General features: G+C 39.7%; 1 protein-coding gene across 1 annotated transcript in view; it reads left to right on the forward strand.

Moving 5' to 3' along the window:
• LOC126263526 (insulin receptor) overlaps window positions 1–25,121 on the forward strand; it is a 102,584-nt gene that overhangs the window by 11,949 nt on the left and 65,514 nt on the right. Inside the window, exons 2-7 of the mRNA XM_049960620.1 lie at window positions 3,503–3,701; window positions 7,337–7,450; window positions 7,604–7,751; window positions 8,457–8,671; window positions 12,533–12,713; window positions 19,147–19,316. Of these exons, the coding sequence (XP_049816577.1) occupies window positions 3,503–3,701; window positions 7,337–7,450; window positions 7,604–7,751; window positions 8,457–8,671; window positions 12,533–12,713; window positions 19,147–19,316 (1,027 nt within the window). The remainder of the gene's footprint in view (window positions 1–3,502; window positions 3,702–7,336; window positions 7,451–7,603; window positions 7,752–8,456; window positions 8,672–12,532; window positions 12,714–19,146; window positions 19,317–25,121) is intronic.

The following is a 25,121-nucleotide window of genomic DNA, read 5'->3' on the forward strand; positions in this document are numbered from 1 at the left end:
GTTCAATATGGCCCCCTCCAGACACACGAGCAATATCAGGCGTAACAGTTTGAATAGCTGCTGTTATTTCTCGTTTCAAATCATCAATGGTGGCTGGGAGAGGTGGCCGAAACACCATATCCTTAACATACCCCCATAAGAAAAAATCGCAGGGGGTAAGATCAGGGCTTCTTGGAGGCCAGTGATGAAGTGCTCTGTCACGGGCTGCCTGGCGGCCGATCCATCGCCTCGGGTAGTTGACGTTCAGGTAGTTACGGACAGATAAGTGCCAATGTGGTGGCGCTCCATCCTGCTGAAATATGAATTGTTGTGCTTCTTGTCAGCGTTGCCAATTTAGCGACTTTGTCGCTAGAAATGGCGACTTTTGCCTTCGTCTTAGCGACAAAAAAAACTTTTTAGCGACAAAAATTATTTAGCGACTTATATGGCGACTTTTGGAGTATTGAGGACTCAAAACTATTTTGGGCCAGTATTTTCATTAACAAAACTAAGATTTTAACTATAGAAATTCTCTGAGTCAAGTTTGTCTGAAGAAAATAAAGTTTATTTGAAGAAGATGCATTCAGTTTAGCCTGAAACTCATAAAAGAAATTCAACAAAGACTGCCAAGTAATGTTACGATCCTGAAAAAAATGTCAATGCTGAGTGTTGAAGAAACACTAAAAGAGAATAAAAATAATGCTGTAGCGGATGTAGCCAAAGAACTGGGTTCTAGTAGCGATTTCATAGACTGTATGTTGCAAGAATGGCATAATATCAACTTCATTAGGTGGAATAACACTACTAACACTGTTTTATTTTGGAGTAAGGTTTTGCAGTGTGAAAATACCGCAGGGGAGAATCCTTTTTCTTTGATTTCACAGCTAGCAATGACTGTTCTATGCCTACCGCATTAAAATGCAGAAATGGAAAGAATATTCAGTTCTATGAACATAAAAACTAAACAACGTAACAGATTATCGTTAAAGACAATTAATGCTTTGATCATATTGAGAGACCAGCTGAAGAAACAAAATAAAGATTGTGCATCTTTTGACATACCGTCGGACGTATTGGAGCTTGTTGGAACGAACAAAAGTTACCCTTTTGCGACAAAACCAGTCGAACTGCATCATCTGTTGAGCGACGTTCAACCCTCTACATCAACTACAGTTCTGTCAGAGCATGAAACAGAAGAGTTATTCGATCTTCTGAGTGACGACGATGAATAGCTGACATACCGGTATTCATATATTTTGTAACTGAATTTGTTTTCTTGCTTTCTTTTGTTACAAATATAGTTGTATATTTCTAGTATATTTGACTACTGTGATTGAAACAATTTATGTGTTGCGTCAATTATAACAACAAGTTTAATTAAACGTTAGCGTATTTTATATATATGTTGTTGCAAGCGATGCGTCGCTTAATTAAGACAATATAGCAATTACGTATGAGAGTTTTTATTAATATTTTACTCCCCCCCCCCTCCCCCACTGGCATATTGCACCATTCACAGTACGAAATTTTCAGTACACCCCTAGTAAAATCAGTTTTAGCGACTTTTGACATTGAATCTAGCGACTCGGGTTTTTTAGAGTTGGCAACACTGCTTCTTGTTCGAGCTGAGGGAACAGCCAATTCTCTAACATCTCCATATACTGTAGTCCAGTTACAGTAGCACCTTCGAAGAAAAAGGGACCAAAAACCTTATTGGCTCAAATGGCACAGAAAACGTTCACCTTAGGCGAGTCACGTTCATACTGAGTTGTTTCCCGCGGATTCTCAGTGCCTCATATACAGACATTGTGACGGTTGACTTTCCCCTTAGTGTGGAAAGTTGCTTCATCACTAAACAGAATCTTTGAAACGAAAGATTCATCTGTTTCCATTTGAGCAAGGATAAAATCACAGAAATCGATTCTTTTAATCTTATCAGCTGCAGACAGTGCTTGAACCAATTTCAGACGATAAGGTTTCATAACTAACCTTTTTCGTAGGACTCTCCATACAGTTGATTGTGGAATTTGCAGCTCTCTGCTAGTTCTGCGAGTCGATTTTCCTGGGCTGCGAACAAATGCTTGCTGGATGCGTGCTACATTTTCATCACTCGTTCTCGGCCGTCCAGAACTTTTCCCTTTGCACAAACACCCGTCCTCTGTAAACTGTTTATACCAACGTTTAATACACCACCTATCAGGAGGTTTAACACCATGCTTCGTTGGAAATGCACGCTGAACAACTGTCTTCGATTCACTTCTGCCGTACTCAATAACACAAAAAGCTTTCTGTTGAGCGGTCGCCATCTTAGCATCAACTGACGCTGACGCCTAGTCAACAGCGCCTCAAGCGAACAAATGTACAACTAAATGAAACTTTATAGCTCCCTTAATTCGCCGACAGATAGTGCTTAGCTCTGCCTTTTGTCGTTGCAGAGTTTTAGATTGCTAAAGTTGTGGTATTCTTTTTGAATCACTATATATATATGAGAGAGAAGTAAGCATACGTCACTCACACATGACCGCCATGGCGAACTGCTGAGTCAGGCAATAAATAATTCAACCATTGTTAACGAGAATGTTTGCCATGAATTTACTCGAGATGGCGTTTCGATCATTTATCAAGCCTACTGGCGCTCAGTAAAAAGCAAATATCGAAACGGCAAGAAAAGTGACGACAGGCGATAACAGAGTGCAGTCATCAGCAGTGATTAATAATAGCAAAACGAACGAATACTTCCGTTCAAACTTAATGCGCCGGTCTGCTTTACGCAAAAGAATGAACGAATAGACCAATCGATGCGTACAAAGCTACAATCGACTGATTCAATTATTTTCATTCAGTAGCTCCCATAGATTGGATTCATTCAAAGGAGCGAATGAATGATTCATCTGATACGTAAAACTATGAATGGTTCAGTAGATTGTTTTCCTTCAACCAGCTGAATCGACTGTTTTCATTCGATTGTTCCCATCACTGTGTGTGTGTGTAAATCACTATATAGAAAAAAGTGGCTTAAGACAATCACATAGAAAAAAGTGGCTTAAGACAATCACGCAAATGGAAGACAATCACCTAAATGGCCAGTTTGGAAGACAATCACCTAAATGGTCAGTTTGCTGTCATTGTTTTCATGAGCAAGTATGCTGTAATGGTAAAACTGACTCATTCGACTCATAGCGAGAGATCACGATTGTAATTAGTGGAACATGTAACAATCAACCAACTGCTTTTGACTTGAACAGCAGCACCCAGGTACTTTTGTAGTAGTTTCGAAGAATTTAATGTGATATGTCCGTAAAAATTCCGAGGGAATCATTAATGAAAATTGAACTAATAGAAAATGAAATATATGAGATGACCAATGAATCTTTGTAGGATACTTGTTTGTGTAGAAAAACTTTAATCCAAGTTCTAAGTATGTAAACTCGTCCTTATTCATAAGAGAACTGCTGCGTTTGCTCTCCAAAATAACTCCGTGTACGAGACCAGTTGACACGATCTTTTCGCTGTAATGTTACAGTACCTGAACCGGCGTTGTATCAACGAGTCGGAGTGTCGGCAGATGCCAATTCCCCCAGAGGCGGAGGGCGACCTGTCCAGTCTCAACTGGAAACCTTTCAACGTGACCGGCATGTGCCTGCTGGAATGCCCGCCTCTGTACGCCGAACATCTCGTCGACACACCCGAGGGCCGTCAGCCTGTTTGCCTGCCCTGTAAAGGTGTGTAGCGCAATCACTGCTAGCAGTTACTTCTCTAAGAAATTCGTAACTTTGCTGCCTGATAATTAGCTTACATAGAAGCTGTAGATTTTGTAGATACTTGTGTTTCTTTGTCACGATTTTATGGGGAAAATGTTCATTTCTGTTTCGACGCTCGTATAACTTCTCGTCTCTGTGCCAGATAGCCTTGTTTCAGATACAAATCTACATAAAACAGACTTTGCATAGTATTTCAAAACTTACCTCACACTGGCGGCTGTAATCATGTCTTTCCCGTAAAATAATTCTTAATAAGAGCTGTGAGCTCCATCTTAAGATCGCCAGCCAGAAAACACATGAAAATGAGATCCTATTGGGATTTTCTGCAGAGCAACGAACAAAAAAACAAATAGTTTTGTTCAAAACCTTTATTAATTTATGCGTAGACATTTACTTCCAGAAAACAATTTTTTCTGCATGCTTGTTTGGTGTAGTTTTTATAACATCAAATTTAATTTTTAACTTAAAATTTAAATGTAGACCAAATCATCTAATTTTTTTCCAACCACTAATTTGACAAAAACAATGAAGGTATGTTCTCAAGTTCTAATACATATATAATTCTTTTCACCAAGCGAGGTGGCGCAGTGGTTAACACACTCGACTCTCACTCTGGAGGACGACGGTTCAATCTCACATCCGGCCATCCTGATTTAGGTTTTCCATCATTTCCCTAGATCACTTCAGGCCCTTTCAATTCCTTTGAAAGGGCACGACCGATTTACTTCCCCATCCTTTCCTAATCTGAGCTTGTGCTCCATCTCTAATGACCTCGTTGTCAACGGGATGCTAAACTCTAATTTCCTCCTCCTTCTCCTCCTCCTCTAATTGTTTTCCTGTAAACTCTCTCGTGTGTGACCTTAACAATTAGCTTCATTGCGTCTTGGAATTAGTCTACCAAGAACATTTGTAGATTTTTATTTTGGCATTTATTTCCTACATTACACTATTGTTAAAGTATTCCACATCTTCTCGAGTGTATGTTCTTAACTCTTCTCCTCCACATTCTTACAGAATTCCCCCATAGAACTTTATAATTTTTCCAAAGGAATGCCTGTTAGCTGTAGTTATTCTGTTGGTTTTAAACAATACAAACAGCTTGTCTTTTGTAGATGCACAGTGTCCAGTAATCCATATTTGGATGCATTGCGGCCATCCTTTTAAGCAAATCCAAAGTGGGAAAGGAGATTTATAAATGGATTCTGCATGTATCCAATAATATAGTAAATGTTCTTGAACCCATCATTTGCTTCTAGTACTCTCAACATATGGTCATGTTTCTTTGGTATTTACAGGAAATGTTGGTATCTTGTATTCTCCAGATTTTTCTGTACACTGTATTTAAAGCAATATGTTAGCCTTGCTTGCACACCTGCAGTGGGGTGTTCTTTTTCCAGTGTTCCATTACACATATACAGCAGAGAGCCTGCATGTATGTTCAGAATTTCCTCCCAAGTTCCTGTGTTGATATCACCCAATTAGGCAGAGAAACATGGGGCCTCTGGAGTATCAGCACTGTGGGCTTAATAACCTCCTAGCTCGAACAGGAACACAGGTATGGGCAAAAATGTGTTTCTTTTCTAACCCTCGGTGTGTAGGCTGCCCTGCATGACAAGCAGGTTGTGTGGGAACATACTGACCTCCTAAATCGACCGGCTTTCTAGAGCAGCCAACATGTCGAGGGCAAGAAACGGTACCCAGACTCCTGACATATAGGCTGCCCTGAATGACAGGCATATTGTGTTGGATTAGTATTGCCCCACATTATCGACCTTCCGTGTGATGGGAGTTGTATCGGCCTGCTTCATTAAACTTTGTTGCATTGGCATCTTTGTGCCAATGAGCATGGCTGGGGACAGGTTGAGATGTATAGAGCAAGTGTGACAAGGAAGTTAACAGAGAGGGGAAAGGAGAGGGAGATACACGAGACAGGTAGAAGGTGTAGAATGGGAGTGGGCAGGTGGAAAAGGAAGAGGGGAGGTGGAGATGGTTAGGTGAAGGGGGGGGGGATATAGTCAGAAGGAGGGGACAGGAAGATATGGTTAGAGGGGAGGTGGAGGAAATGGACAAAGAGAGGGGAAGGAGATGATGTAGAGGTAGAGAGATTGTTGAGGATAGAGATAGAGGTGAGAGGAAGAGGAAGACAGAGAGAGAGAGAGAGAGAGGGGGGGGGAGGGAGGAAGAGGGACACAGAGAAGGAGAGATGAGGCATGTTCAGTGTATGTGTCACATGCAGACATGGGTGAAGCAACGGGGAAAAGGCTAGTAGTCTATATTCATCCTTCATGGCAGTTGTTTTCATCAAATACTCCAGTTTACATTTTTTTTCACTTTTATCTCTTCTATTTCCAGTTCTTTTTGCGTGCATGTGACACATTGACTGCATTTAAAGGAGTGATTTCTTTAATTGGGAATGGTCTCAGTACATTTGATACTTTTATCTCTTTTTCTTTAAGACCCAGACAACAACATTATTTGTGGGAAGAAATCCTAATTTGGCAACTTCTATATTTGACTTTATTGTGGAGAAAAATATGTTTCTCCAGTATTAATGTAGTACTTATATATAATACTTATGTCACATTTGCTGGCATCTTTGTTAATGATTTCCATATAGTGTACAGGTAAATAATTAAAACTATAGGCAGACAGAACATAGTTTGATATATTTTTTTCGTCATGACCGTCATGCATCAGTCAGAATTTGTGTATTCTTTTGCCATGGTAGACAAATTGTAAAACGCTGTTAAACACAACACAGCAACTGTTCTGTTATCCAATAGTTTACACTACACAGAAGTTATTGGCACAGAGTACACTGGAGCACATTATAAACATTGCTTGTTGGCATGTAATACACTTAGACACTCTTCCAAGTATCAAAAATACCATCCATTCTGAAGTTAAAAATCATAGTTTCCAGTATGGTAATACCATGTAACTTTGTCAATGAAGAGGTAAAAGTTTCTCACAGATGCATATCGTAGCACTTTATAAAATATGTAGGATGATTAATGAGAGCTGTGTTCACTCCTGGGCTTGCGATTTGACATATAAGTTTATCATGTATCCTGACTCTACATTCCAGGATGGAAACAGTAAGTAAAAACAGATAAAAGCAGATACATTCACAAAAAATAGCACACCAACACACCTGTGTGTGTGTGTGTGAGGGGGGGGGGGGGTTGTACGTGCTTGAACTGCAAAAAAGAGTAGTAGATTTCTCAAGCAGTAGTGAAATTTTTTGTGCTGTAATGAGCCTCATGTGGTATATATCAGTCAACTGCAGGAGAGTAGTTGGCTTTTATACTAGTACTGTATTTATTTAGTGCAGGGATGTAGATGTTTTGTGATTTAGCTTGTCGTTTTGACTGCTTTGTATTTCATTATTTCTTTTTACATTTTGTAAAAATATATTTTTTTCTGTAACTTCTCTCTGGTTAAAAATACCAAAACATCTATAAGATCAAGAAATTAATAATCTCCTTTTCTAACTTTTGCTCATGCTACAAAAAAATTTGTAGAAAACACAGCTTAAGTAAAGTAAACAATCAACATGAAAGAATTATTCTTTACTTTACACATTTTATTGGCAGGACCCTGTCGCAAGGAATGCAATCCGACCAATGTGGACAGTATAGCGTCTGCTCAAAGGCTGAGGGGTTGCACGTACATCAAAGGGGCCTTAGAGATCCAGATACGTGGTGGAAGTGAGTATTAAGTTTAATGTTTGCATTATTATGTTCACACGTAAAATTTGAAAAAGCAGATGATTTTATCTGTCTTACTATGAAAACTGATCTTTTTGTGATGTATTTCCTGTGATGATTATCGTATGGGAGTATTGCTTTCGTTTGTTACAGAAAATATTGTGAAGGAGTTGGAGGACAACCTTAATATGATTGAGGAAATAGAAGGTTACTTAAAAATTGTGCGGTCATTCCCACTCGTTTCCTTGAATTTTCTCAAGAGATTGCGTGTAATACGAGGAAAAATATTAGAAAGTGACAAGTGAGTTTGTGTACTCTGTATCATATCTGTTGACTGCTGAAGATATAAAATTCAGTATTAATGTTAAGAGAGGTTCCTTAAAGATACATTACAGGTAGATGGTTTTTTAACAAACATTTTGTATACCCACATTGTACCATATTGTGACTAGTTGACACTTTTCCTGTAATGTTTCTGGCACACAAGGAGAGAGGAGTAGGAGAAACTACCTGTTTCTTCATTGTATTCCATCTATGTATGTACACCCTGCATGCAAGCTTCCATATGTCTCCTCTACCTATATTACACATCTAGAACTAGAATTTGGATAGATTACTACTCACAACATGGAAAAGGAGTTGAACAGTGGTCTGATACATTCAAAAGTAGACTGTTGGACATTGTTACATTGTTAGCTAAGATTCAACAGTGTACTTATAAATGTACCTGACTGTTGTTCAACTTCTCCTCTAAAAGTAACAGTCTTTCCAATTCCTATTGTTATTCCTTTCTGCATTCTGCATTGTATTATCTCACATTTAGTACAGTCATACTAATTTACAAATAACTTTGTTCAGAGTTGACTGAAGAGTGTCAGGTTAATAAATAAATCTGTTCAGTTTGTTTCATACCAAAAGTTTGAAATAATGACACGCTCTCCTCCTTAACTTTTATAAACTTTATTTATTGTTCCTTCTGCTTATTACTGTTCAATTCATTCTTTAGGTACGCCTTGGTGGTCCTCGACAACCAGAATCTGCAGGAGCTGTGGGACTGGGACTCGAGGCCATATGCTCTGAACATTAGCAGAGGACGCCTGTTCTTTCATTTCAACCCTAAACTTTGCCTGAGCAGAATTGAGAAACTAAGGCAGGTTACCAGTCTCCCCGAGTTCTCTGACCTCGACGTTGCTCCATCGTCAAATGGTGACAAAGTTGCCTGTGAGTATTGTGCTAGATTTACGTTTTGTATTTCATTTTTCTTGTTACAACAGTTCACGTTCTCTTGAACTCATATTTCTGAGGGGCAGCCAAATACAAACAGGTCACTCTTCTGTGCATTGAAGAATCACTTTTTGGTGTAGCAGCCAGGTGTACTTTTTAGTATTATAGAAATATTTTGCCCCTCCAAAATTTGGACTCATATTGTGTTCTGTCCACTCGTCTAATACAGGGTGCCTAGGATGTTGTTTTCTCGGATTGCTAGTCAATTCAAACAAATCGTATTAATGGAGTTTATTTAACTTTGTGTATTCGAAAAGGTGTGTCACAAGCTTATGGCAATTTGCAAATAATCAATGTCATTCGGTATATAAAATTTCAATGCAAGCAAAACAGTACAATTCATAAGTCATTTCTGTAGCATTTGTATGACGGCTCATCTTCCACTCCGACCATGGCTAGGCAACATAGCGGTTGTATACTCTTTGTGTGTAGGCCGCTACTGTCTTGGTGTCATCCTAGAGAGAGGTTCGTCAGCTTATTATTGGCTGTTGTTGTCTCTCAGCCCTGTCTGCTCTTCCATCCCTGATTGTTGTGAAAGTGCTTGTTGTTATGCCTGAACATTCCCCCCCCCCCCCCCCCTGCCGCCAAAGCAGTTGACCGTCATTGTGTAGGGAGTGCAACAATGGCGGGGGAGGCAGGAGTGTGGTGGATGCTTTGCTGGACTGGAAGCTGTGGCTGCAGGGGATGTCAAACTTCCGGTCGTACCTCACCATCCGGCCTTCACTCTGGCGGAAACTCTCCCCAGAAAATGACCAGAAATGTAAACGTACCCCTCCTGAGGCCAATAACCAGGAGGAGAAGGCGTCCTGCTGCGTTCTGAGTGGGTCCAGCTCCATCGGTAGGATGAGAGGGGGTGGAGGAGGCGAAGGCTCTGTCTCTATGGGGTCGTCCCGCTGTGTTGTGATGACACCCTCTGGGTGTTGTGATGACACCCTCTGGTGGCTGCTGTGGCTACGGTGCCCTCGGGATCCGTGAATCTTGGAGAAGAGACACAGGAGGATCACTGTGCACATGACAGTGGTGAAGTTGATTGTGATGACCTGAAATGAGATCAGGCGCCAAGTTGACAGACAATCTTGCCTCATGCCCACCATCAGCTGCTGCTAAAAACACTGTAAAACACAATATCGTGTGGCGCGGAGAGATACTTGCGGCCTTCTTTCGGTGCTGCATGCCGAGGAGGATGGAACAGGTGGAGCAGTGGCTGATGGCAGATGCCCTGAAGCAGTTCCACCGGCGATGGTCCATCTCGTCTATACAAATGATAGGAGACAAGAAACAGTTGCAACATTTGATCCCAGGTGTGTGCGGAGTGAAGTTTGGCCATCTGCTGTTTGAAGGTTCTGACAAAACATTCTGCTTTGTCGTTTGACTGTGGATGGAACAGTGCACTAGTTCAATGCTGTATGACATTGTGTTCACAAAATGTTTCAAATTCATTTGATGAGAACTGAGGTCCATTGTCTGACACTATGACTTCAGGTAAACCTTCGAGGCAAAAAATAGAGGACAACACCCGAATTGTGCTACGTGACGTTGTCGAGTTCATTGGCACAGTAAAAGGAAACTTGCTATATGAGTCAACCACAATCAACCAACGAGTGTTCCAAAAAGGTACTGCAAAAAAACATGATAGGAGACTATTAAAGCAAGTAAACACCCCTGCAAAGATAAGATAAGAGAGAATTAAGGCGCCAGCAAAACAGAAAGGAAAATTCCGTCCTGTGACGCTAGACAACAATTCAAGCAAATTGTATAAATGGAGTTTCTTTCCATAAGTTAAATTGACAATACTTAACTTTGTGTATTCGCAAAGGTGTGTCACAAGCAAATAGCGACATGCAAATAATCAGTGCCCTTCGATATATACAATTTCAATAAAAGCAAAACAATACAGTTCATAAGTCAAGGCTGTAGTGTTTGTATGATGGCTTGTCTTCCACTCCAACCACAGCTAGGAGGTTACATTCTCTTCTTGATAGGCGCTCCTGTCTCATTGTCGTCCTAGAGAGGGGTTCATCAGTGTACTATTGGTTGACGTCGTCTCACAGCCTTCTCTGTTCTTCCATTCTTGATCTTTGTGCCAGCACTTGTCGTTACGCCGGAACACATTGTTTTGATTAATTTGTTTCACATTAACAAGAATGGTTCCACCTGAAGTTAAAATAGGAATAATCATGCCTCCCAAAGGCAACAAAATTCATTTATGAAACTTGATGTTATTTCAATCAAAATCTTTTGTTAATTTTCACTGGGGGTATTCCATAGAGTGTGAGAAATCTTATGATGCAGTCATGTTTGGAAGATGGGCGGAAGGATGACATCAGAAAATAGTATGTTAAGATTAATTAATCCTGTAGAACATCTGGCATTCATCTAATTCAAAACTAAAGCCAGAAGTGAAGAAAGGGACCTCAATACATCAGTGGCACTCGTTTAGCTAATATCATATCATTTGTTTATAAATTGGGTATTGAGACATATACAGAACCCTGCAAAGCTGTACGTACAGGCGGGTAGATGGCTGCTAGTGTGTTTGGCACACAGAGTCTACGGTCAGCCTATATAGAGCTCAGACATAGATCAGACATTGTCTAGAAAGTTGGAAGTTTGCGTTCATTAATCGCAATGCAACTACATTGAGATGCGTAAGTGATTCTGGCACAGGCTTCGCATTTGTGTATTTTTTGATGTTGCTTTGCTTTCGATGATGCTGATGACCTGTTGGTCACTTGATAAAGTTCAGTTTTGGTATAAGTGTTCAGCACAGATTATGTAACTGAGCAAAAGCTTGTGATGGACGGCTCAGATTACTTTCTGTTTTATGGGAACAATTTAAAGTTCCACTCGGCAGTTGGAATTGTTGTTTTGTTCAGTTACACTTACAAGGGTCATGATGTTAGTTAAATAGTCATTTAACATTGTGGTAGGGTTCTCGTTAATGGTTAATATTTCTCTCCTTGTGAGCTCTGTGCTCATGATCTATAAGTGTGATTGAGAGCCATCTCATAAAGGCATGACTGGCATTGGACATGCCTGAGGTCAACTCATTTATGTGCTCTTGCAATTGGTGTTAAGCATCTGTAGTTACTAAACCCTTGTGCACTCTTACTATTGATGGTTGTAGGACTATGCACCTCAGCCTTGGCAGCCTTATCTAAGCAGCGGACCTCCATTTTCCCAGCCCATCCCATCGTTTTGTTATATTCTACAAAGTGAACAACAACCCCATATGAACACAATCTGGGAGGCTTGAATAGTGGACAAAGCATCTCAGTGAAATTATGTAACATTATGTTCCTTGTCTGATTGTGAATGTTGTTGTCTATGTAATACATATGTTTAAACATTGTTGACATTGTTCATGCATATGTTTGTATTTGTTGTTTGGAGTGATGAGTAAAAATTCAACATTTATTGGACCATTCTTGAATACAAGTAATTGAATAGTTGTTCTTAAGTTCATATTAGATGTTTTACATTTTTTATACTTCCTTAAAAGAACTAAAAATGTGTATTTGCTTGATGTAAATTAGCTATCTATAACTAAGTTGCCTGCGGTTCTGTTATCCTTTCAAGAGCCTATTCAGTAATAAAATTGGCTATTTTGTTTCCTAAGTGACCAACCCCTAACAAACTAAGCAACATGTAACACATTTGCACAATGTAATTATTAAATATCCTTGTTATGTAACTAATGCAAGTTTTGCTGTATGCGTGGTTGTGTGTGTTTTTAGTGTATTTTAGAAATAAATGAACTGATTACATATAATTTTGTTATTCTTTGTTTCATTATAGGTAATGTTACTAATTTGGAGGTGAAAATTAAGAAAACAGATTCAAAAGGTGTGATTATTAGTTGGAAGCAATTTGACCATTATGATCCTCGCTCTCTTCTTGGCTACGTTGTCTATTATACAGAAGCTCCTTACCGAAATCTGACTCTGTACGATGGACGCGATGCCTGTGGCAGTGATGGGTAAGCTATGGCACAATCTCTTCTGTTTTGGAACAGAAAATTGAAACATAAGCAGACAAGTCAAAACATGAAATATTGAGGTTTAAAATGGACTATTTTTTTAAAAATAGGAAGAAAGCAGACACAGAGTTCAGCATTTGATTGACGTCAGTGTCGTTAAGGATGAGGTAGTACTTCATTTAGAATTGCAAAGCAGAAATTATCTTGATATTCTTGTTGATAGAAATGTCTCATTCTTTGCTCAAGCTAATTCAGGGAAAACATTATAAAACTAAATTATGCTGGCTGGACAGAGAATGATCTTCAGCTTATTTGTAAAAAGTCAGGTGAAGCAGCAATTGTTATATAAATATCTCAGAGATTTTTGCTGAGACAGTGTAATAAAGCATATTCTGGCCAGAACAGATGCTTGTAATTGGAGGATTTCCAATATAGCAGTGTTCAGTTACAGTGTTTTAAATCAAATGTTAAAGAGCTCCACAGTCTCAGAATGAAATGAGAGCAGTTTATGAGGCGAAGGTGATAGCAGATATAATGTAGTTGTATCAGAGAGAAGTGATACAATTCCTAGTACTGCTACTAGAGAAATGACTTGAGAGTTATGTCAAAGGAAATATCAGTTGTCAATCATACATTGTAGGAAAACTATTGAGACAGTACAGGTGACAGATGCTATTTACACATTGCTGTCCAGCTACTGTTGTGGAACAGCAGTTGTGTCTTGGATGGCAACATTGATCTCTGGAGTTTGTTATTAATCGCAAGAATAAATTATTTTTTAGGATGAACTGTAAAGTGCACTGCCATTAATAGACAATAGGGACAGAATTACATGATTATTAATATAAAAAACAAACAACAGTACCTTCACTTTGACAGCTGCCGTCCATTCCACAACAAACGCTCCCTTCCCTACAGCCTAGGTATTCCTGGCAAACGTATCTGCTCCAGTGACTAATCCCTCAACAATTACACCAATAACCTGACCAGTGCTTTCCTCTCCCGCAACTATCCTGCAGACCTTCTCCACAAACAGATCTCCCGAGCAATACATTCCTCCTCGTCCAACAACAATGTTCCTACACCCAGACCACACAGAAGCATCCCCCTTGTCACCCAATATTATCCTGGCCTCGAATGCATCAACAAATTACTCCGCTAGGGATATGACTTTCTCAAGTCAAGCCCTGAAATGAGATCATCCCCTGACAATATTCTCCCCACACCACCCAAAGTTGCCTTTCGTTGCCCACCTAACCTCTGTAACATCCTTGTCAAACCCTAAAATTTCCCAGACCACCTTCTCTACCCAGCGGTTCCTACCCCTGTAACCGACCCCGCTGCAAAACCTGCCCCATGCATCCCCCCCACAACCACCTACTCCAGCCCCACTACTGGTAAAAAATACACAATTCAAGGCAGGGACACGTAATTTATCAGCTGACTGCACAGCCTTTTACATCGGTATGACGACAACTATACTGGCTGAGAGCATGAACAGGCACAGACGAACTGTTTGCCTAGGAGATGTCCAATACCCTGTAGCAGAGCATGCCCTCCAGCATAATTCTAGGGACCTAGGAACCTGCTACACCGTACGTGCCAATTGGCTTCTCCCACCCAGCACCAGTTCCTCGGAACTGCGGAGATGGGAACTTGCACTCCAACACATCCTTTCATCCCGCCATCCCCCTGGACTGAACCTACATTAACCAACCTCACTCCCATTTACTCTTCTGTCTTCTCCTTTTTCCCTCTCCTCTTTAGCCATTGCATCTTTTCTTCCTACATAGTTCTGTTTATCTTTATACTATACACCTCTTTACTTCTGTATGCATCCTCTTTGGTTTGAAGCTGGCACAGTACGTACAGTAGAATATCTTTGGCTTCCTTCAGAGGACCATGCCTCCAGCCTTACTACCCTCCCTGTTTACCTTTCCCTGTTGCTTCATAACCTGGGTTGTGAGTAACTGAATCCACTTTCCCTTCTTCCCGTCTCTCCTCCCTGATGAAAGAACGGTTCCGAAAGCTAGGAATGTAAATTTTCTGTTCTGTTTTGTGTATCTATCGGCTGTACTGAGCTAAGTACTGGCCTGCCCTTCTATCTCTTTGTTAGTATTTGTTTCACATCTTTATATGAGATTTTCTATTAATGTAAACCTATTTTCAACCACAGGAAATGTTACACACACTGGCAGCCAGCCTTTCTTGTCACTGCTCTGTTCTTATCCATGCCCACTGTGCACAAGTATGAGCACCTCCTACTGGCAGTTTGCAGTTTGGAGTTCCTATGGGTAGCCTTCTAAAGTAGGGAGAAAAATCTCTGGTAAATAATGTACCCTTGTACAGAAATAAGCTTCCAGGAGAACTTAAAAAGTTAGTGATAAACTGTAGATTTTCAAGGGTTACCTCGTGGCAGACTCCTCTGATTCAGTACTGGAGTCCCTCTTAGTATCTTAGGGCCTTTCGTTGTAATTTATTACTAATTTTGACAGTCCACTGACATTATCCTGTTACTCTGTGTGCTGAATTTTGAATTATTTTGTAATTCCTCTTATCTGCATTTAGGCCAGTATATTGTAACCTGTTCAATTACAAAATAGCTTTGGATCACACTGTTCTATGGGGAGGGTTTGTATTTCATCCCTTTTTTTTCTTGCATCAACAGGATGACTTGTGGCACAAAAATATGATTAACCAGGCTTCTCTCCTCTGTTACCTCAGCAACTTCATGCAAAGCTCAATATGCTACATTGTTTCCGAGTGTGTATGTTAATTCTACTAGATTGTTTCTAGCAAGTCGCCATCATTCTAAGCTACTTAAAATCCGTTGCTAGGTAAACGGCTAGACTCTCTGTGCATTACAGTTTTCTACTCTATGGATCCGTGTTACTCCTGCACATTTCCTAATGTCATCTACCTATAATTCATTAGGTCACCACCTTGGCTTTAAATTAACCTATGTATTCCAGCATTTTATGTTTTGTGAAGTTGTTGCCCGAGCAAATTACTTTTTTGGGTCATCTACCATCCATTCACATGGCTACATATCGTGCCTACCCCATTTAATTTTCCTCATAGTCACGATTAAGTCTGTCGTCTGGTTCAGTTTGTTACTTAACCCATTTGTATCTCTTTCTGCCTCTGCTGCTATTTCCCAGTCTTTGAATGCAGTCTTTGAATGCATTCACATTCAGAATCCACATCTCACTGCTGGAAGTCCATACTGATCGTAAACATTCCATTTCAGGCACACTGCAAGCCTTGTTTTGAATACTCTCTTCAGTTTACTAAAAGCACACCGGGCCATATTTTACTGTTGTGCAGACTTTTTTTTTATCTTTTTTTCTGTCCTTCTAGTCCGTACCTTCTGCTGCCCCAAAGCTCATCACTTGATTCTACGTCATTACTATTAATTTTTACAATTTTCTCTTGAGTGTGATGATAATACATTATTTTTAGTCTTATTTAAGAAAATTTTCAAGTCTAATTTCAAACTTATCTGTATTAAAGTCCATCCATTTGTCATTGATGCTTTGATTTACCTATGCTGTGAGCAAAGGGAGATGCTGTAGTTTCAGCAAACACTGCTTAATTTAAATTTATCTGATTGTCATGCTATTCATGAATAATTATGCTGTTTCCTTAGCGCAGCAGGCAGCGAGTTCAGCATTGCCCTGCATTTGAGGAGAACACTGACCTTTACAAAAAACTCCCAAAGGAAGAGCCCCAAATCTTTTCCCTCTGACTTACTTTTACAGCCCTTACTGAGCTGTAAAGAGAGACCAGTCAGAAACCCAACACAAGAGTCCGGCACAAATTGCCAGAAAACCCCTCTGCACCCTCAACAACAGTGCATAAACACAGCTGTAATACTGTTGGCTGATATCCATCCTGCAACCCCTGACCCATGCTGTACAAATTAATGTTCAAAGAAGCTAAAACTTTTTTTTTCTGTGGGCAAACTAGACCCTTGACAGCATGCTGATTCAATTTTGCACAGCAGAGAAATTGTAAAAAAAGGGGCCATGATGTCCTGTAGTTGCATGCACGTATGTGTGTCATCTGTGGATCAAAATGTAAAACTCCAAGTATGTTTGCTAGCAGCTATAGAGGCTTTGTAATGAAATTTGCAAGAAGGCTCTTAAGAGTTTAAGGAGAAAAAACATTATTCAGGAGTAGGCAAAATAATTTTACTCATGATAGTGAAACTGAGAGAAAATGTCGGGTGATGTCTGGAAAGAATAGTACAGTACTACTACTTGTTAGTGAATGAAACATTATTTCTACAATGCAAGAAACTCCCACTGATGTAGACCATGATTTTTTAACAGTTGATGTGCTGAAGAGAGACTTCGCTCTTTGCAACCTCTCGGCACAGCCAATAATCGTTTAAGTAATGATTGAAGAGAAAAATAATTGGGACACCAGTTTTACTGGAACAATGCTGTTAAAACAATTCATACCCATTCCATGTATTTGTACTTCTTTGGTAAATGTAAACATTTTACCAGGACTGTTGCTGATATCAATTCAAGTGACAAGTTTACTCTTCTCAGTTACAATTGATTTTATTTCCACTATGTGTCTCATAAATATAAACTTCCCAAAGATGCTGACAAAGTGAGTGTGATGTATTATGACAGAAAGTGGAGCCTGTGACCACTGGAGATAGTACCACAGATTACCCCAAAGTCCAAAACACAATACTTACATGTTGTACCAATACACATCAATGATGATGGAGACTTAAGCTTCGGAAATGCATAGTGGGAATAAAAAGTAAACTGTGACTGATAACAGTAAGCTTGATGTTTCAACTGTACTTTTTTCTTAGTGGCTGCTTAGAAACACATCAAAATAAACTGCGGAATATAAGGCCATTTCTTTCACAAACACTCAACTGGCTTCAGGGAATGTCTTTTCCTGGCAAAATTGGTGAAATTTAGGACAATCTTCAGCATAACCTCCAAGGAGAGTTACAGCTCTTATCAAGGTTCGTAGCATGTGCTCAGTGCTGAAAATATATACTGAAAATGAATGAAAATAATGATGGGGTCATCAGATTTTCATAAAGTGAAAAGATGTTGTTAGAAGTGTGTTGGGATGTGGAGAACTATTTAAATGGACCAATGGGCCACCTTTCCCAACCTGATCAAGTCATTTCTAAGTAGCAATACTTGTGCTTTTTGATGTGTCGGCAGCTGGGCCAACACCTTGTAGATAGAGGTGGCTTACAAGGCACGCGAGACTAACGCAGACGGGCGTGAAGTACTGGAACAGGATACGTAATTAATGCTATGAAGAAAAGAACGGAGATTCTCATATACTTATCTTTAATGTCTTCTTGTACATCTCTATGGTGAACACAAGTGAGACTCTAATTACAATCACTGTAAGGCTAATGGCGCCTTGCTAGTTCGTAGCCATTAACTTAGCTGAAGGCTATTCTGTCTCTCGGCTAATGAGAGAGAAAGGCTTCGTACGTCTAGTCGCTAGCTCTGTCGTCCGTACAACTGGGGAGAGTTCGAGTCAGTCTCTCGAGACCTGCCTTGTGGTGGCGCTAGGTTTGCGATCACACAGTGGCGACACGCGGGTCCGACATGTACTACAGGACCGCGGCCGATTTAAGCTACCACCTAGCACGTGTGGTGTCTGGCTGTGACACCACACTTTTATCTTCAAATCTACAAGTGAGGAGATATATGAAAGGGTATAAGAAACCTTACCTCTGCCAACTAGATGTAGGAATGGTGAATGCAAGTGCCACTTACAGAACACAGAACCAAAAAGGGCTAATGTTCACAAAATTCTGGAGCAACCTACCGAGACACTCGTGAAGAATATTTCCTGCTTGACAGTCAAAACAAAGCAGCACATTTGTGAAGGTTTCAAGGCAGGAGGTGTGAAGATGTTCTAGTAAAAATAGTCTCAACTGCAAAGAAAACTGCTTGTTCTGGAAGATGTAAAATCTGCTATGACTGAGCAACAACGAGAATCCTATTATGGACAGAGAAGATTTGAAGCCATACTTCATTTGGAAATTTTTACTTCATTTGGACCCAACACAGCTTAATTATGTATCACTTTTTTGTTGTATAATGAATAACTTCATTTTTGCATAATTTGTACAAAATCAAATAGGTGAAAAGCTTGATTATATGGTGGGAAATAATCTGGATCATGCAATAATTTAAATTACATTTGAAAGCCTAAATTCGTGTGTTTTTGTAGCAGTTGGTCTCTCTCTCTCTCTCTCTCTCTCTCTCTCTCTCTCTCTCTCTCTCTCACACACACACACACACTGAGGAAATTGAAACTTTGGTTCAGTTCAAGTTTTGATCATGTTCAGTGCTGATAAAACATTGCTTTAAATTGTATTCATGTTAATGTTGACTTTATTTTCGTGTACTAATAATTAAATTTGTTACAGATGGAGAGTTGTCGATGTTTGGGTAAATGAGGACAGTCAGGAAATAGATCACTTGCTATCACGCCTGAAGCCATTCACACAGTATGCATTTTATGTCAGGACATACACGATTGCTACAGAGCGAACTGGTGCCCAGAGTGAGATACAGTACTTTGTGACACTGCCAGATGGTGAGTTCCCACCAAATAATTATTAATTGTAAAAAGAGAGATGATGTCTAAATATGAGGTACTAGCAAGTGGAACAATTTCAACTTAAAATACTGTGCTTGCTAGTGATACAGTTGATAGTTTAGGCAGAATAGAATATATCATTTGTCATTGAAATTTTGAATAATTATTTCCTGGCTCAAAGTAATTGCAACAGTTGACACTCGTCACTTACTTCTTATGGAGTGAAGCAGCAGACTCCTTTGACTAGCTATGAAATGCAGCTTGTCGGGTGAAAAAGTCTCTTTGTTTTGTGATTCACTTCACATTCTTGTCCACAGTTTCTACTGTGCCTCCCAGACACACATTACGTTAATTGTAAGGTCAGGTGCTGAGAAGAGTGCATATGTAGTACTGCTGGTAGACACACATAAAAGTATGTGGTCCTATCCTAGCCTTCTGTACTACTCGGTCATTCCTTGGGGGATGGATAGTTTTAGGATGGTTAAGAACGGAGGTCATCACCTCTGTCAGTGATACGGTAGTGTGAAAAAGGTCATTTAAAAGGCTGAAGCAAGGCAAAGGCATACAACCTACAGTAGGAGCATGCCCAGTAGAGCTCTGTCATTTTCAAAGCAACCTTTTGGTTGACAACATCTTTTTGCTCTTGGTAACTGCTGTTTAAAAGTATAGAATGGCAGATGCATGTGTATGTGACAGATGCTGTGACTGAAAAACAATTAGGTATTTGACACCCCTAGTATAGTGCTAGGATCAAATAGGTAAAAAGGCAAGACTTGGTAGTTCCTTGGAGAACACTGAACATACTGAATTTAATTCACAAGAGGAGAAAGTATAAAAATGCAGCAAGTGAAGCAGACAAAAGGCAATAAGAAAATCTAAAAAGAGTGAGGCTGACCAAAAATGCGAAATAGCTAAGTGGGAATGGCTGGACTGAGCAAGGTAGTACAGTGGCTAGTACACTGGACTTGTATTTGGGAGGAAGACAATTCACATCCCTGTCCGACAGTCTTGATATAGATTTTCTGTGATTTCCATAAATCACTTTCAAAAAGTAAGGCCGATTTCCTTCCCAATCCTTCTTTAATCTGAGCTTGTGCTCCATTTCTAATGACTTCATTGTCAATGAGTGATTAAACACTAATCTTTTTTCCTTTTCCAAGAGTCAAAGGACATGAAAGGGAGCCAGCAGTTGAGACATGAGTAAGACAGGGTTGCATCCTACTCTGATCATCTGGACAATGAGCAAGCAGTAAAGATAAATAAGGGGAAATTTGGAAGGGAATTAAAGTTAGGGAGAAGGAGTAAAAACTTTGAGCTTTGCTGATGACATTGTAATTTTCTGGGAGATGACAAATGACTTGGAAGAGCAGCTGACAAGAGTGGACATTGTCATGGAAAGATCCAGTAAGATGAACATGCATAAAAGTAAAACAAGGTTACGGAATGTGGTTGAATTAAATCAGGTTATGCTCAGGTGATTAGTTTAGCAAATAGAGACTAAAAGTAGTAGATGAGTTTTGCTATCTGTGCTGCAAAATAACTGACCTTGGCTGTAGTAGAGAGAACATAAAATGTCCACAGGCAATAACAAATGTTTTTATAAAAAACAGGAAGGTGTTAACAACTAATATAAATTTTAGGGTTAGGAATCTTTTTCTGAATCTATTTGTCTGGAGTGTAAGCTTGTACAGAAGTGGAACATGGAGAATAAGCAGTTCAGACATGAAGAGACTAGAGACTTATGAAATGTTGTACTACAAAAGGATGCTAAAGATTAGATGAGCAGCTTGAATAACTAATGAGGAGGTACTGAATCAAATTGTGGAAAAAAATAAATTTGTGACACAACTTGACTAACAGACACATCCTTAGGCATCAACGACTTATCAGCTTGGTGATGGAGAGTCTAGTATCCAATGGTGATTCAAATTTCGTGCATAGTCGAAGTATCAATAGAGAGAACACGTCAAAGATACACAGGCTCCAGAAGAAAGATCCGACTCATGGCTGTGTGGGCACTGCTGCCATGACAAGTATATAAGGTGGCACCACCCTCTGAAGACAGTTTACTGATATACCACAGTCTGGCGATTGGAGCCAGTTTCTCAGTAGCCTCTAAAGCCTGAGTATCACGCCAGATCACGTTCTGAGATTTGGATTTGCCTGTGGATTGTGCTATGTGTTTAGACATCTTGGGTACAGCTTGGACTTCTGTTGGTTATTTATTCACCCTGTGATCTCTGCTGTCATTGACCTGCATGTTTCCATTCTGCTGGTCTCCCCATTCCTACCAGTGCGATTTGTTATAAACTGTGTTGTTTATACCTATGTAGAGTAGGGTAGTGTGTGGAGTTTGCAGAGAGAGACTGAAGCATGAATATATTGAGTATGTTCAAAAGGGAAGTGGCAGTGATTATGTAGAGATGAAAGAGACACACAGGGTAGACTAGCACGAATAACTGCACTGAACTAATCTTCAGACAGAAGACCACTGCAGTGTTAATCTATGGCTCGACAGAAACTAGTTGTCTGGCAATAAATATAATTTTTGGTGGTTCTACAATGCTTTTCTTTAAAAACTTTTAAGATGTAGAGCACTGTCTACAGAAAAAATGTACTGAAGATATTTCAGTTTTGTGTGTTTTCTGGTTGTATACCTATTTCCTGTAATCTTTTTTGACACTGATGTACTCTAATACACGACACTTGTGTAATAGGTGGGACTTAGTGATAACCATGTAAGTTGAATTCTTGTAAGTTGGGGTCCAATTTTGCACACCAAGTGAAGTGGCGCAGTGGTTAGCACACTGGACTCACATTCGGGAGGAAGATGGTTCGAACCCGCATCCGGCCATCCTCATTTAGGTTTTCCACGATTTCCCTAAATAACTTTAGGCATATGGCGGGATGGTTCCTTTGAAAAGGCCACGGCCAACTTCCTTCCCCATCCTTTCTGTATCCAATGAGACCAATGACCTTGCTGTATGGCCCCCTCCCCCAAATCAACCAACCAAGCAACTGACCAGTTTTGCACATAATTACATACAAATTATGTTCAGTTGTTACCAGAGCCAAAAAAATATAATTTATAAGCAAAATGTTAAATAAAATGTTCAACAAATTACACTGAGGTGACAGAAGTCATGGGATACCTCCTAATATCATGTCGGGCTTCCTTTTGCACAGTGTAGTATAGCATCTCAATGTGGCACGGACTCAACAAGTCGCTGGAAGTCCCCTGTAGAAATATTGAGCTATGCTGTCCCCATAGTTGCCCATAACTGCACGAGTGTTACTGCTGCAGCATTTTATGCACGAACTGACCTCTCAATTATGTCCCAAAGGTTTGATCGGGATTCATGTCAGGCAATCTGGGTGGCCAAATCTTTCGTTTGAATTCTCCAGAAAGTTTTTCGTACCATTTGCAAACAGTTGTGGCTTGTTGACATTGCACATTGTCATCCACAAAAATTCCATCATTGTTTGGGAACATGAAGTTCATGAATGGCTGTAAGGGTCTCCAAGTAGCCAAACATAACCATTTCCAGTCAATGATCAGTCCTTTACATTTAAATGCAGCCCTCAGCAGCATGGAGCCACCACCAGCTTCCATAGTGCCTTTTTGACAACTTGGGTCCATCGCTTCGTGGGGTCTGGTCCACACTTGAATCCTACTATCTGATCTTAACAACTGAAATTGGGACTCATTTGATCAGGCCACAGTTTTCCAGTCATCTAGGGTCAAACCGATATGGTCACAAGCCCAGGAGAGATTCTGCAGTCAATTTCATGATGTTAGCAAAGTCACACGCATCAGTTGTCTGCTGCCACAGCCCCTAAAGCTGAATTTCACTGCACTGTCCTAGCAGATATGTTTGTTGTACGTCACACGTTGATTTCTGCAGTTATATCACACAGTGTTGCTTGTTTGTTAGCACTGACCATGCTACGCAAATACTGCTGCTCCCGGTTGTTAAGAAAAGGCCATTGGCCACTGTCCTGTCTTTGGTAAGTGGTAATGCCTAAAATTTTGTGTTCTTGGCACACTTTTGACACTTTGGATCTTGGAATATTGAATTTCCTAACAGATTCCGAAGTCGAATGTCCCATGTGCCTAACTCCAACTACCATTCCACCTTCAAAGTCTGTTAATTGTTTTCGTGCAACCATAATTATATTGCAGACTTTTCACATGAATCACCTGAGTACAAATGACAGCTCTACCAATGCACTGCCATTTTGTACTTTGTGTACGTGATACTACCATCATTTGTGTATGTGCATATCTCTATCCCATGACTTTTGTCACCTCTGTGTACATTATAATACAGTGTTATGCACTCAAACAGTGTAAACTAAAGTTATTGTGATGCAGAAGATTTCATAAAATCTAACAGTGTCATCTGGTGAGTCAATTGTTTTTTCTTCTCAATGAACATTTCCTTGTAACGGTAATAATCTTTTATTTTCTATTTTGTAACCATTTTTCAATTGAACTGAGGCCTTCTGTTAAGTCTGCAACCATAATTTGAGCTTCTGATCCAACTGGGTATAAAGAATCAAGTTGTTCAATGTTTTTTTCTTGGTCACATGTTTCTATAAGCACATCAATTGTCAGCTCCTGATTGTGCGAATCCAGTGGTTCTTGAATGTCATCACCACCCACCTCTTAAATTTAACAGCCTCGCAAGATCAACCACTTTTTAAATCGTGTTATCAATTTGATGGAGATCTGACATTGATTCCCCCTGGGTTACAATGGAGAAAAAATGGATAGAGTTTTTTCCATGCACCATTTAAAGTTTTTTTGTAAAATTTTGTTCTAAGATTGTCCGGTAATTCTCACGGCATCTGAAACATTGAATTGCTTCCAAAAGTCTTTAACAAAGAACGCCTTGTTTTGTCTCATAGCTTCATGCAGACGCACAAACAATTGTCTTTGTGTAGTAAGCTTTAAATGTTTCATTGACTCTCTGGTCCATTGGCTGATGCAAGCTGGTTGTACTTAGTGGCAAAAATACAACTTTCACACATGGGTCAAAATTAATTAGATTAGTAGGAGAATTACCTGGTGTGATGTTGATTAAAAGCATCTGTTTAAATGGAATTTGTTTTCATTGGCAATGACGTTTGACTTCAGGTATGAAATGATGACAACCAGTCATAATAAAGGGAAGCTGTCATTCAAGCTTCAGAATTTGGCTTCCAAATCACAATAAACCAGATATAAGCGTATTTTTAAAGCTCTTGGATTTCTGAGTAATAAAATAAGAGAGTTTTTAATTTCCAGTCCTCAGTTGCATTATCGCCAGCCATTCCTGTCTTTTGACCTTTGATGAATTAAAACCTGGAAAGCTTTTCTGTTCACACATGATAAAAGTCCTTTTAGGCATCTACTTCTAGAATAGAGCAGTTTCATTTGCATTGAATATGGTTTGGCTGTTATAGCCACCTTGTATTAGTGTATTGAGTTTCTCTGGATAGAATGATGTAGCCTGTTTATCAGCACTTGGTGTCTCTCCACTTTCTGCAGTGCTATGCCAATTATAACTACTTTTGAATTGGCTAAACTGACCATTACTAGCTTTAAACATTTCATCTTTGGTCAACTCCCCAGCTTCTTTTTTCAGTTCCTCAAACATCAGCTTAGCTTGAGAGCTCACCATGTTCTGATCAACAGAATTAATTTTCACTCTTACTTGATTATCTTATGATAACCTTAACATTGTTTCTATCTTACTGTTAATACCATGATCTTTACAAATGATACTTGAATTCAAAGACTGAAAATTTTTCACATTA

The sequence above is a fragment of the Schistocerca nitens genome, chromosome 6, assembly GCF_023898315.1.
Source record: "Schistocerca nitens isolate TAMUIC-IGC-003100 chromosome 6, iqSchNite1.1, whole genome shotgun sequence".
Classification (NCBI taxonomy): domain Eukaryota; kingdom Metazoa; phylum Arthropoda; class Insecta; order Orthoptera; family Acrididae; genus Schistocerca; species Schistocerca nitens.